Below are 12,427 nucleotides of genomic sequence, written 5' to 3'. Positions count from 1 at the left end.
ACGTGGTTACAAAGCATGGATCCTCAGGATTTTTGCATTGGGTCACCCCAAATTCACCATCAGATCACATAGCATGTCCATGGCTACATCTTGCACCAAAAAAATCACGCACCCACTGTTGCCTAGGGTCACAGTGGTGCAAAAACGTGGTTACAAAGCACGGATCCACATGGATCCTCAGGATCTTTGCACTGGGTCACCCCAAATTCACCATCAGATCACATAGCATGTCCATGGCTACATCTTGCACCAAAAAAATCACGCACCCACTGTTGCCTAGGGTCACAGTGGTGCAAAAACGTGGTTACAAAGCATGGATCCACATGGATCCTCAGGATTTTTGCATTGGGCTACTCCAAACTCACTGTCAGATATTAAAAATCTTTATAAAATAGAGAATTAAATACATAATGTTAAATTTTCAGTTTTGAAATATTAGTACTAGTTTAGTACTGTATTTCTATATTACTATAGTACTGTATTAGTTATTTTCAAATACTTAAATATTTTTAGGGTGTAAGACCCAATTAAAGCCCGTTATTTACATACAGTATTACAGTATTTACATACAGTATTAGGCATACTGTATTAACTTTATTAACTGTATTAAAGCATTAACTTTGAGATATTATATTTATTTAATGAACCCTCAGCCTTATTCAAAGTAAGCTTAAATTAGCTGTTTCACTTATTAATCAAAGTGCTATTACTGTGCGACAGCAATATTTTATGTTTTATTCTTTTAATGATAGTTTAGGATTTATTTAAATATCATTTCAGTCTTTTCAGAGCTATATATTCACTGCTCTGTAATAGTCTATAAGCATAATTGTTACTGTAAATTAAATTAGCTTTTTACGAAAATACCGTGCGTGGTTTTTTTTTTTTTCCAAAGCCAAAAAGTGTTTCAGGCTTGTCGAGTTTCCCGGAGTGTGGAGTTATAGAGAGTCGAGTTTTCGGGGTTCTAATGTTGATCATATGACTCTAAAATACTTTAAAAAAACTTTAAAACTCACTAATTTTCATCTAAAATTTAGAAAACTTCCCGGGGCAGGACCCCGGTATGGGCCCCCCCAATATTTTTTATAAGTCGGCGCCCCTGAGCTACAGTTAGAACTGGATATGGAACAACTGATTGGTTCAAAATTGGGAAAGGAGTACGACAAGGCTGTATTTTGTCTCCCTGCTTATTTAACTTATATGCAGAATTCATCATGCGAAAGGCTGGGCTGGATGAATCCCTAGCCGGAATTAAGATTGCCGGAAGAAATATCAACAACCTCAGATATGCAGATGACACAACCTTGATGGCAGAAAGTGAGGAGGAATTAAAGAACCTTTTAATGAGGGTGAAAGAGGAGAGCGCAAAATATGGTCTGAAGCTCAACATCAAAAAAACGAAGATCATGGCCACTGGTCCCATCACCTCCTGGCAAATAGAAGGGGAAGAAATGGAGGTAGTGAGAGATTTTACTTTCTTGGGCTCAATGATCACTGCAGATGGTGACAGCAGCCACGAAATTAAAAGACGCCTGCTTCTTGGGAGAAGGGCAATGACAGGCCTAGACAGCATCTTGAGAAGTAGAGACATAACCTTGCCAACAAAGGTTCGTATAGTTAAAGCTATGGTTTTCCCAGTAGTGATGTATGGAAGTGAGAGCTGGACCATAAAGAAGGCTGATCGCCGAAGAATTGATGCTTTTGAATTATGGTTCTGGAGGAGACTCTTGAGAGTCCCATGGACTGCAAGAAGATCAAACCTCTCCATACTGAAGGAAGTCAACCCTGAGTGCTCACTGGAAGGACAGATTGTGAAGCTGAGGCTCCAGTACTTTGGCCACCTCATGAGAAGAGAAGACTCCCTGGAGAAGACCCTGATGTTGGGAAAGATGGAGGGCACAAGGAGAAGGGGACGGCAGAGGACGAGATGGTTGGATAGTGTTTTTGAGGTTACCAGCATGAGTTTGACCAAACTGCGGGAGGCAGTGGAGGACAGAGGTGCCTGGCGTTCTCTGGTCCATGGGGTCACGAAGAGTCGGACACGACTAAACGACTAAACAACAACAACAACAACACCATAAGGAGGAAATGTGATTATTTTAATCTTATGTTCAAAAGCTTCCACCCTCCCTCAGCATGAAGGCTTTATGTGGCAAAATCAACACGTGTTTCCATCGTGAAAAGTTTATCATGCCAAAACCATGTTGAGTTTACCACCCAAAACCTGCCCTAAAGTGCTGCTGAAATGGGAAACATTGCCCAAGTGTAAACACTGTTAGTTCTTACATCCCAATTCTATGCAGTGCATGATGTAAGAGAAATGTCACAGGAAAAGTTATTCGATGGCAGAGTACAATTTACCACATCAGATTGTAACTTCAGGAATCATGTTTTGGAATGGCTTCCTACATGAACACATACAGTCCAATTCCCTGAAAGAATACAGGGTGGAGTGAAAAAGCTGGGCAGAAAATGTCTCCCAGCTATGCTAGATTTTCCACTTGCAAGGATTTAAAAGTGTAGCAGCGCTATGAAACAGGCAACCTCCACCTGGAGTCTGAAATTGTACCATCCACTCTGGCACCTCAGGATTCCACTACATCATTCTATGTGGGCAAACCAAACCCCTGTCTTATCCTCAAAGGGACTTACCATCAAATAAATGCGACTGCAACATTTAAAAAGTCTGACTGCTAAATAACCGGTGAGCATTTTGCTTAAGGAGCTTTCTATCCTTACCTGATACTGTATGCTGCATCTTGCCTGCAGTGTCAGTATATATAAGACCTTTCCCCATTTGACTGATCTGGTATTCTCGGATGATACCATTTGGCTTCCTGGGTGCCATCCAGCTCAAACGCAATGCCACTGCACTCAAAGCTGTAACTGTTGGTGGCTGAACATTCTCTGGGACTCCTTGGACAGTGACTGCAACTACCTGAACACACATGAATTAGACAGCAATTTATTGTAATAGTACAGAAGATACCTTGATCAATGAGAATGTCACTTCTAGTTTAAAATGTTGTTGTTTGCTCTGGCATATCATTACCATGGCTCTGTAGTACGTTACTTTTCTCCCCTTGGTTTATTCCACACACACCCCAGCAAAATCTGACCTTGAATATGTTTACGCATGAGTCTAGGTGTACAATTTATCAAAGCAGATTCACAACGTTTTGCCTTCAGTGCATAGCGCCAGGCAAGAGGAAAATCTGGAGAGCAGGCTGTCTTGCCATGGAACTCTTGATAACACCCTTCCATATGGTTCATCAGTGTCTCTGCATTTTAACAGCCTCATTTCTTCGGGCTTTTTATCGCCAGTAAACATTGGCATAAACTTTGATGCCACTGCTCCCCTTGCCACTTGCTGGGGTGCCATTAGAAAGAGTTGCTGGCCCTTCCTCAGCTTCCAATAGATTACTTCCTTTCCTGGCTGGCAGAGGGCCACTCATACATCAGCTGGTAAGAGAGGTGTTAGGCACTCTCTGCCGGCTGCTACAGACTGTGTACTATTGCGTGGTGGAAGGGAGGGGCAGCAAAGGTCTCCTGCCTGGTGCTTCCAGCTGAAGGAACAGATTGACCCAAAGGGAATGAGAAGAAGCTTAGAAACATTGACAATGAAGAGAATATGTACAACAGAAAAACCAATGTTGAAGCTTCCTTGTCCAAATATATTGTTGTAGTATCTCCCCACAGCTGCTCCCACCCTCCAGTGAAGAATTAACCCACCTTGCTACTGTCCGCACAACCAGCAGCAGTGCATGCACGCAGTTGATATGAATATTCCTGATATGGTTGAATACCACCAGTGTCTGTGAAACTCAGTTCCTTTCCTCTGAAACGCTCAATCCCATTTCGGAGAATAATGTAATGAATGATGATACCTTGCCATAAGGGGGGAGAGGGAAAATAATGTTTTTGGATTATATATATATATATACCAGGAATTCATGTGACAAACTATTTTCACAAAATATTATAAGGAAAGAGTCATGCCTGGCAGCAGCTTGCAATCAGGGTTAGTACTAAATTGTGGGCAGGGTGTGAGGGAGGAGAGAAGGAAAGTCAAAACAGGTACAAATCCAATTAGAAAGTCTTTGTGACTTTAAGTGAAATTAAGGAGATCCCAGCCTTGTTCAAACATAACATGAAACTATGGCTTAGTGCAAGCTTCCTCAACCTCAGCCCTCCAGATGTTTTGAGACTACAGTTCCCATCATCCCTGACTACTGGTCCTGCTAGCTTGAGATCATGGGAGTTGTAGGCCAAAACATCTGGAGGGCCATGGTTGAGGAAGCCTGGCTTACTGTTGCATGAACAAGATGGGGTAATGCACTCCCTTCCATCCTTTTCTTCCTTTAGTATGGCTGTAAGGAGAAGGAAAGTTTTTGCTGCAGTTCAGAGCTACAGCCAAACCTGGACACACTGTGGTTGGTCTTGAGTACCGTTTACTGAAACAAGCTGGCTTCAAACCATGGTTTATGAAGATGGTTTGTTTCAATAATAATAATAATAATAATAATAATAATAATAATAATAATTTATTATTTATACCCCGCCCATCTGGCTGAGTTTCCCCAGCCACTCTGGGCGGCTCCCAATCAGTGTTAAAAACAGTACAGCATTACATATTAAAAACTTCCCTGAACAGGGCTGCCTTAAGATGTCTTCTGAATGTCAGGTAATTATTTATCTCTTTGACATCTGATGGGAGGGCGTTCCACAGGGCGGGCGCCACTACCGAGAAGGCCCTCTGTCTGGTTCCCTGTAGCCTCACTTCTCACAATGAGGGAACCGCCAGAAGGCCCTCGGCGCTGGATCTCAGTGTCCGGGCTGAACGATGGGGGTGGAGACGCTCCTTCAGGTATACAGGACCGAGGCCGTTTAGGGCTTTAAAGGTCAGCACCAACACTTTGAATCGTGCTCGGAAACGTACTGGGAGCCAATTTAATAAGCAAGGGATGAACCACAGTGTAAAGTTGGGACAAAATACTTAATTACATCATAATATATCACTCATATAACACTAAATCACCATTTAACATTGAATTGAATGAGGCCAGTGTGAAAGTCTTGTCAATTTGAACATGGGGCATTTCCTGTGAGCAAGTCTGAAAGCAGACCAAATCTAAAAATGCCTCTTGCATCAAATCATGTGGGTTCAAACATACTTTTTCTGATGCAGCACATGGTGATACTGAACAGTATCGTTAGTTGCTGCAGGGTTGCCATAAGTTTGGTATTTGGCACTTGCAAACAGCATTTGGGTAGGTATCGCTGGATGTATGGCAGCCCGTGTCAGAAGTGCAGTTTTTGGCAAATTTCATTAAAAAATAGCTCAAAAACTCAGGTTTTTAAAAATGTATTGGGGGCGGGGGGCGGGAGCTCAACAACTTTTTTGAAATATGGCAACCCTATTGTACAAACTATTCACTTTAAATTATCAATCTGCAAGTCATGACAATAAGTGTGTAAAGCATTATTGGAGTGTCCTGCAGAAGTTATGTGTGATAAATCTCCACCATTTCAGCCTGACACTTCTCTGCTGAGGGCTGTCGGACTGCTAATGGAAGACATATATGAAATGCAGGTTTAATCTCTCTGGAATCATGACAAATACATGGCTGATGAACTTAAAGTATTTATTATTCTATAGCAAGCCCATTGGGCACAAAAACACTGAAGGAAGGGTGTGGCTCAGTTACAGAGCATCTGCCTTGCATACAGAAGGTCCCATGTTCAAACTCAGGCATCTCCAGGTAGGGCTGGCAGAGACCCCTGTCCCAAACCCTAGAGAGCCACTACCCATAGGTGAAGGCAATGCTAAGCTGGTGGACCAATGGTCTAACTTGGTATATGGGCAGCTTCCTATGTTCAACTCTGCATCAGATCATACAATAGTTTTTATCAGAATACCATTTGGTTGCCGAGGTTCTTTCCAGCTTAGAAATATTATGTCTTCACGGTTATCTACTTTGGTCCACTGGGGTGGACTTACACCTTCAGGCACATCTTGTTTAGTAGTAGCCCTGCCAATTTCACTTAATCCTCTTCCGTATTTGTTCCATGTGGCTACCCTGTACTCATAGGTGACATGAGGTTCTAGTTTCAGATCTATAAAGAGAAAACATTGTCAAAAGACGACAACCAACTTGGACATTTACATGCAAATGTTGCCAACAAAGTAGATGAGACATGGTTTACCTGTGAATGAATATTGAGTCGGACCTCCAGTGTAGACCGTCTCCTCCAAAGTTGGGCATATGCCTCCATCTCCGTTCTTCTCTGTATTATCCCAGTAACTCTTTATCCAAGCACATATGTGAGCATGTTTGTCGAAGTCACATCGCCCACAGTATGCTGTTGCTTCCATGGATATAGGGCACAGAGTGCTAGCTTTGCATTCTTCTTTTACCTACAAAACCAGTTCCCAAGCTTTTTAGTCCATGTAAAAATGATCTAATCCAACACATACACCTTGCTTTCTCTTACACACATTCAAAGGCACCCCACAATACTAATTCTCATGCAGCCTTTCTGAGTCAAGCAAGGACCTTGTTTTATGTTCCCAGGCTTTTTAGTAATTTAAATCTTGCTGCATGTTTTCCACAGCTTTTATGATATTGTGGCTATTAGTTATAATGGGTTGCTTCCACAGTTTGTCTTCCACACATGGAAATACTCCTTACATCCCAGTGGAGAAATCCTGCTAGTGCAGGGGTGGCATATTTTCATAATTATTCCCCCACCCCACTTACCTTGCAGCCCTAAGCAGCATCTCCCTAACTGTTCTGGAGCAGGTGGCAGGAGGAGATGCAAGGGGAGAGAGGAAAGTGGCAAAAGTCACCTTACCTCCTCTAGCAGTATGAATGAAGTCTGAATCCAACCCTATGGTTTTTGTATTTACATTTTAATTACGGTATTCTTTTGCAAATTGCCAAGGGAATGTTATTATTCAGGGGTATAAAAGTATTGATAAAACATAAATAAATTAGTACTCTGATTTCTAGATCAGTGTAGTCCACACGCACACCCAATGTGCATCCATCACAATCTGAATCCTTACTTTTTTTTTAGAACTGAAGATTCCTCCTTCACATTGTGACCAGTGAGAATACAAGGGAAGCACATGCATTTTCCTAAAATGATACTGATCCACAGATCTTGTTCAAAATTGTTTTTTTTTTTACACAAAAGAATTAGCACATGATATTCTGCTGTTGTGTGGAAAGCAAGGCACCCAAAATACAGCAATCTTGTTGCACAGTTCTAACATATAAGTCTGTGTGGAGTCCCTCTCCCATTTTCCCAGTCATGCAGGGCTATGATTCTTAAATTGTAGTCAATGGGGCATTTTTAGCTTGTCTCCAAGACTAAGACGAAAACAGAGAACTACTGAAATAATTGAATCAATACTGAATTGCAGTGTTTCATCTCATAACGCAGAGCATACCCATAACTACAGTGTCTACTCAGCATCTACCAGTGCTTGACCCTTCTTGTTCATTCCACACATCCTGCTGCATCAACTTAATGCCAACTTGTTCCCTGTCTCTGCCAAAGAACTCTTGGAACAGTAGTTTTGGGAAGGAGCTGACTAATGAACATAGGAAGCTTCCTTGTACAGACTCAGACCATTGGCCATCTACTTCAGCATTGTCTACAATGACTGGCAGCAGGTTTCCAGTGTTTTAGGCAGCTCTACCTGGCAAAGTCAAGGACTGAACCTGGGAACTTTTGGACTACCACTGGACTGCAGCAAATGAAACTGATCTTTAGTTTGGAAGCCCTTCTCAGTGGCCCCCTATGTAGCAGCCATCACATAAAATAAAATTAGGGATCTGCAAAAATAGGACAGTAGTCTATCATGCACCAGAGTTTAAGACTATACGAAGTAGTGCCAGCAGGAATTAAGAACTGGCAACACAACTGAAGGTAGTTACACACACACACAACCCAGCCCAGTTGGAATACTAACTTTCAGCCCTTGGACTAATCTGAAGTGCTGAGCAACACATCACAAGAAGCAGCTAATCATTATTAATTCCTTTAGAATTCACTGCAATAACATCAATCATGGCAAACTCATTCGGTATTAATATGGATGTAATGTGAAAATGAATAATGCACACAGGAGTTTTTATATTCCTATTTTACAAAAATAGTTATGAACAATGTATTTCTCTTTCCATTGTCAAATCAGAACCACCAAGAGGTTTTCTATCAATTACCTTCATCATCATTCCAGCTGAAATCCTGTCAGAGCAAACATATTTCAAAGGATTATATCCAAGTCCATTACAACATTCCTCGCTCTTTGGAATAAGTTCAGCCTCACAGCATTTTAATGGCACTTGGTCATTCTCTTTAATGTGGGCTTTAGACTCACCACTGGAAGCTGAGCAGCATATGGTACTTGACATATTCACATATTCATGTCCACAACAGAACATTCCTGCAACAATAAAACATTATATATGAATGCGAAAAGGGGAGAAAGTGGGGGAAAGTACAGAGAATGCTATAAAATACAACATAAAAATGTCTGAATGTGGCAGCTACTGATACAAGGGAAAAGGTAACTAAAGTGGTACTTAATTTTGAATTTAAGATGACTAAACTGGTAAAGCCTTTGTTCAGAAGCTAATTCCAGTGATAAGGAAAGACATGGGCCTCTGCTTGCAGATACACTACAGAAAGAAGCTGTTAACATCTGCAGTGCACAACTACTTAAGCCACATGGTGTGAACATTTGACATTTCAAAACAAAATGTAGTGACGACTGGCCCCTCAACCAGTTTCTTCACTCCTGTGGAAAAAACAAGAAAATAGGTTTTGTTCTAGAAATAAGTGAATTGTGACAAATTGCTGTGAACCTGCTTCCACATTAATAAACAATCTGATGGTGAGAAAGAAAGAGAAATAAGAGAGGAGAGAAGATGGGTGGGAATTGGCAATGAGTAGAAGATTAAACTGGAGAGAAGCTGGTGATAGGAGGACAGCAAAGATTTAGAGGTCAAGAGCATCTGATGGGGAGGGGGTCCTAGGTCAACTGAAGAGCACATGCAGAAGATCTCAGGTTCAAAAGAATCAGGGAGCAGGTCATAGGAAGCAGCTCTGTCTGTCTGAGACTGGAGAGTCGCTGCCCATTGGAGCACGTAGATAATACTGGACTAGATGGCAAAATAATTTTAATCGGAATACGCAGCTTCAAGTTCCCAAAGCCTTGCTAGAAAAAGAATGGTACCTGTGGGATACCCATCCACCCCATCTGTCTGTCCCTCTCCAAAGTAGACAGGAGTCAGGGGTTTGAATGAAGTTTGTGCCAGGGTGCTGTCTGTGTCTCTACTACAGCAGAGACTTCTTGGAGTGATACCATCTGGCTTCCCTGGGGCAGCTGTGTAATCATGTTCCATAAGATGAGGCAGGATACTATCAAGAAATAAATCCTGGGATGTTAGTGCATGTTTAGTAACCTCTGAACGGTAAACTGGATGAGCATACATTTCACAGAGAGGCTTCTCTTAATTATACTGCAAGGACCATCCTAGCTGGGGCTATAGCACAGGGTATAATTAGCTCAATGCGAATAACTGAAGAATTTTTGCTACGTTACGTTCAAATAACTGGGGGTCTGTAGGATAGTAAATGGTTTCATGTCCGGGTCAAAATTTTAAAGTAGAACTGTTCAATCTTACAAACATGCAGTGCCAGGCAGAGATGATTTATTTATGAGAGGACCAAATCCATCCTCCTATTCTGCCCGTCAGTTGGATTCTATTATGAAAGTTTAATATTAAACATGAAGCACTCGGTATTGCGCTGACAATGGTGACAGCAGGGTGTTGTGTAAGTGAATTGTTTCAGACTTATCCTCCCTTTTCAGCCTCTGCCTTACGATACAGTTCTGTGGATCTAATGGCTTTGTGTAGTAGGATAATATCACATCCACCGATGGGTTCTCAAGACCAACAAAGCAGCAGAGTCCCAACAATATTCTTGGATGCAGCATCCACCCCCCTACCCTAGCACATGCCACAGGACACAGCAGTGTCTGTTTGCAGCAATCATTGAGTCTCATATGTTCACAGGCTAGGCCTAACCATGTGATAATGAGTTGAAGTTTAACGTTACCTTCCTGTCCCCCAGCCAAGACTGTGGTTGCATCACGTATTGTTTTGGATAGTGTTGTGTGTGTGTGTGTGTGTGTGGTTTTTTTTTTTTTTAAGCAAAGGCAAATGTTTTACCTCAGAGCCACTATTGGCAAGCAAAGTAAAATGTTGATGATTAACCACTTTTATTCTCGAGGAGAAAAAGAAAGACACATTCTTTCACCAAGAGTCTCATCTTTGTTTCACTGAATTAAATTTTTCAGCCAAGATTTCACTCACATAACAAGAAGTGACTCCCTTTCTAGTTTCTTTGGTAAACCATTACTTCTTTAATTATTATCAACCTTGTTCCAGCATGATAAATTGCTAATTACTTAATACCCTAATCAGCGTTCATTCTTTGCACAGATAAACTGTGACAGCGCCATTAATTTAAATAGTAATTTCACTTAATGGCCAGAACGGCACACCAGATTTTTATGCAGCATTTTCTGAAGACTGCATCCATCACTGCAATATTCTGACATAAAGATGTCTGACGTGCACTAACTCACTTAGGGAGAGCAGATGTTGCCGAGCAGAGTTTGGTAGTAATTCCCATAGTGCATCACTTCAGCATGAATGAGCTGCAAATTCAGAAATAGACATTCCTCTGAAACCTCACTGTATAGCCTTTGACCTCAGCATAATTTATCACATGTAGCACTTGACTCTTGAACCTTGACACTGAGAATGTACAGTTTAAAACATGCCTACAGTGGGGCAGTGGGTGGGGTGGGAAGGGAAGGGAAAATAGGCCCATATATTATTGATGGATTGATTTACCTTTCAAATACATCACCTCAATCAACTGCTTAAAGAGGGAGAATTGCCTTCCAACAAATTGTGCACACACACACACACACACAAACAAATAATGCATTTGCCAAAAATTATAAAATAGAAGTATTTTCTGGAGGCATATGCAATGCTAAAATAAGCAGAAGGGAAAGAAACACACAAACCTCATTAAGACACTCATTGACCTGCCAAGAATTATTTAATATCCCTCTAAAAAATCTCAGAAGGTTCCATGTACTGTAGTACTAACCCAGCAAAAGAGCAAAATGATTGAACTTTGAAGAAGAAAATAAAAATTAAGGTGGCACACTGACATCGAATGCTGTAGGCTTTCCTTGCAAGTAAACTTGAACAAGGTTGTGCTGCATGAGGTCAACAGCACTCTCTTTCACATTTACTCAGAAGTAAGTCTCACTGTGTTCAATATGGCTTACTTGCACGAAAGTGTGTTTAGGGTTGTAGGCTTAGTGTTTCATAACCAAATCAGAGAATCAGTCTTCATTGCGAATGACTACTTGAACTATTTCCTTCAACTAGGATATTATGGCTGGTCACTTTAACTGAATGCTTTATTTTGACATTATAAAGGGTGTTGCTTGGGAAAAGAGAGAGTAAAAAATAATGACATTGCTTCTTGTTGTTATGCTTCCAGTAAACATGGGAACATTTTGGATGGACTCTAAACAAGCACAACCATGCCTGGATGTTAATTCCTTGAGGGAATTCTGAACAATATGCAGTAACATAACCATCAAAAGAAACCAGTAGATGTCTCTGTCTGTGGTAGAAGCCTCTGTGTTAGAAACAGAGGAAATCAGTGTTCGAAACTCCCATTGTTGTAGGCGCATTTTGTGACAGGGAATTTCTTTAGCACGAGCAGTTTCTGAGTTCTGGGTGTAGTACTGCACCTAAGGTTTCAGATTAAAACTACAGAGTGGAAGGAAAGGAGGACCACTTCCAGCTACTCTCTGAAGACTGGGGAAGAGATCCTCTTAAGAATATTGGGGGGGGGGGGGGGAGAGGACTAGACCATGTGAAAAATGAACATAATATTGTAGCTGCAGTTCATTCATTTTCAGCTTTGTATTCTTGTTATAAAAAATTGTGCCTAGACGTGTTGTTGCACCCATAAACCTAGGTTTAAGGTGCCATTTAGCTCCTAGCTTTCTTATCTGTTTCCAACACTGGAGGAAATAAAAGAAAACAAAGGCACAAAATTGGAAAACATACATTTCCAATTATACATGGAAAGAAAGCTTTTCTTTGTGTCTCCTCAAAGAAGCAGAATAGCTCACAATGAATTATACCGGCCCAACCTGCTTTCCAAACCCAGGTCTTCTGTTACACTTTGCATATTCAAAGGGTCACATTAAATACACAATTAATACTATGTGTGAGAAGAGCCATTTGTTTTATGGCAATCTGATGCTGTTTTTATTACATTTGTTCAATCACATGCATTTTTAATGTGA

At 41.1% G+C, this 12,427-nt stretch overlaps 1 protein-coding gene across 7 annotated transcripts in view; it reads right to left on the bottom strand.

The window, feature by feature from the left end:
- Window positions 1-12,427, bottom strand: part of USH2A (usherin) — a gene marked incomplete at its 5' end in the record, with an annotated part of 433,145 nt that overhangs the window by 97,071 nt on the left and 323,647 nt on the right. For all 7 annotated transcript variants that reach the window (XR_014562720.1, XM_083732918.1, XM_083732919.1 and 4 more), the window contains 5 exons: window positions 2,740-2,938; window positions 3,733-3,887; window positions 5,920-6,117; window positions 6,208-6,418; window positions 8,235-8,458. Coding sequence is in view for 6 of the 7 variants with exons in the window: in XM_083732918.1 (XP_083589044.1) it covers window positions 2,740-2,938; window positions 3,733-3,887; window positions 5,920-6,117; window positions 6,208-6,418; window positions 8,235-8,458 (987 nt within the window). The remainder of the gene's footprint in view (window positions 1-2,739; window positions 2,939-3,732; window positions 3,888-5,919; window positions 6,118-6,207; window positions 6,419-8,234; window positions 8,459-12,427) is intronic.

Source organism: Podarcis gaigeae (assembly GCF_964106915.1).
Source record: "Podarcis gaigeae genome assembly, chromosome: 3".
NCBI lineage: Eukaryota > Metazoa > Chordata > Lepidosauria > Squamata > Lacertidae > Podarcis > Podarcis gaigeae.
The sequence above is the reverse complement of the archived record's forward strand: the minus strand, read 5'-3'. Positions and strand labels throughout refer to the sequence as shown.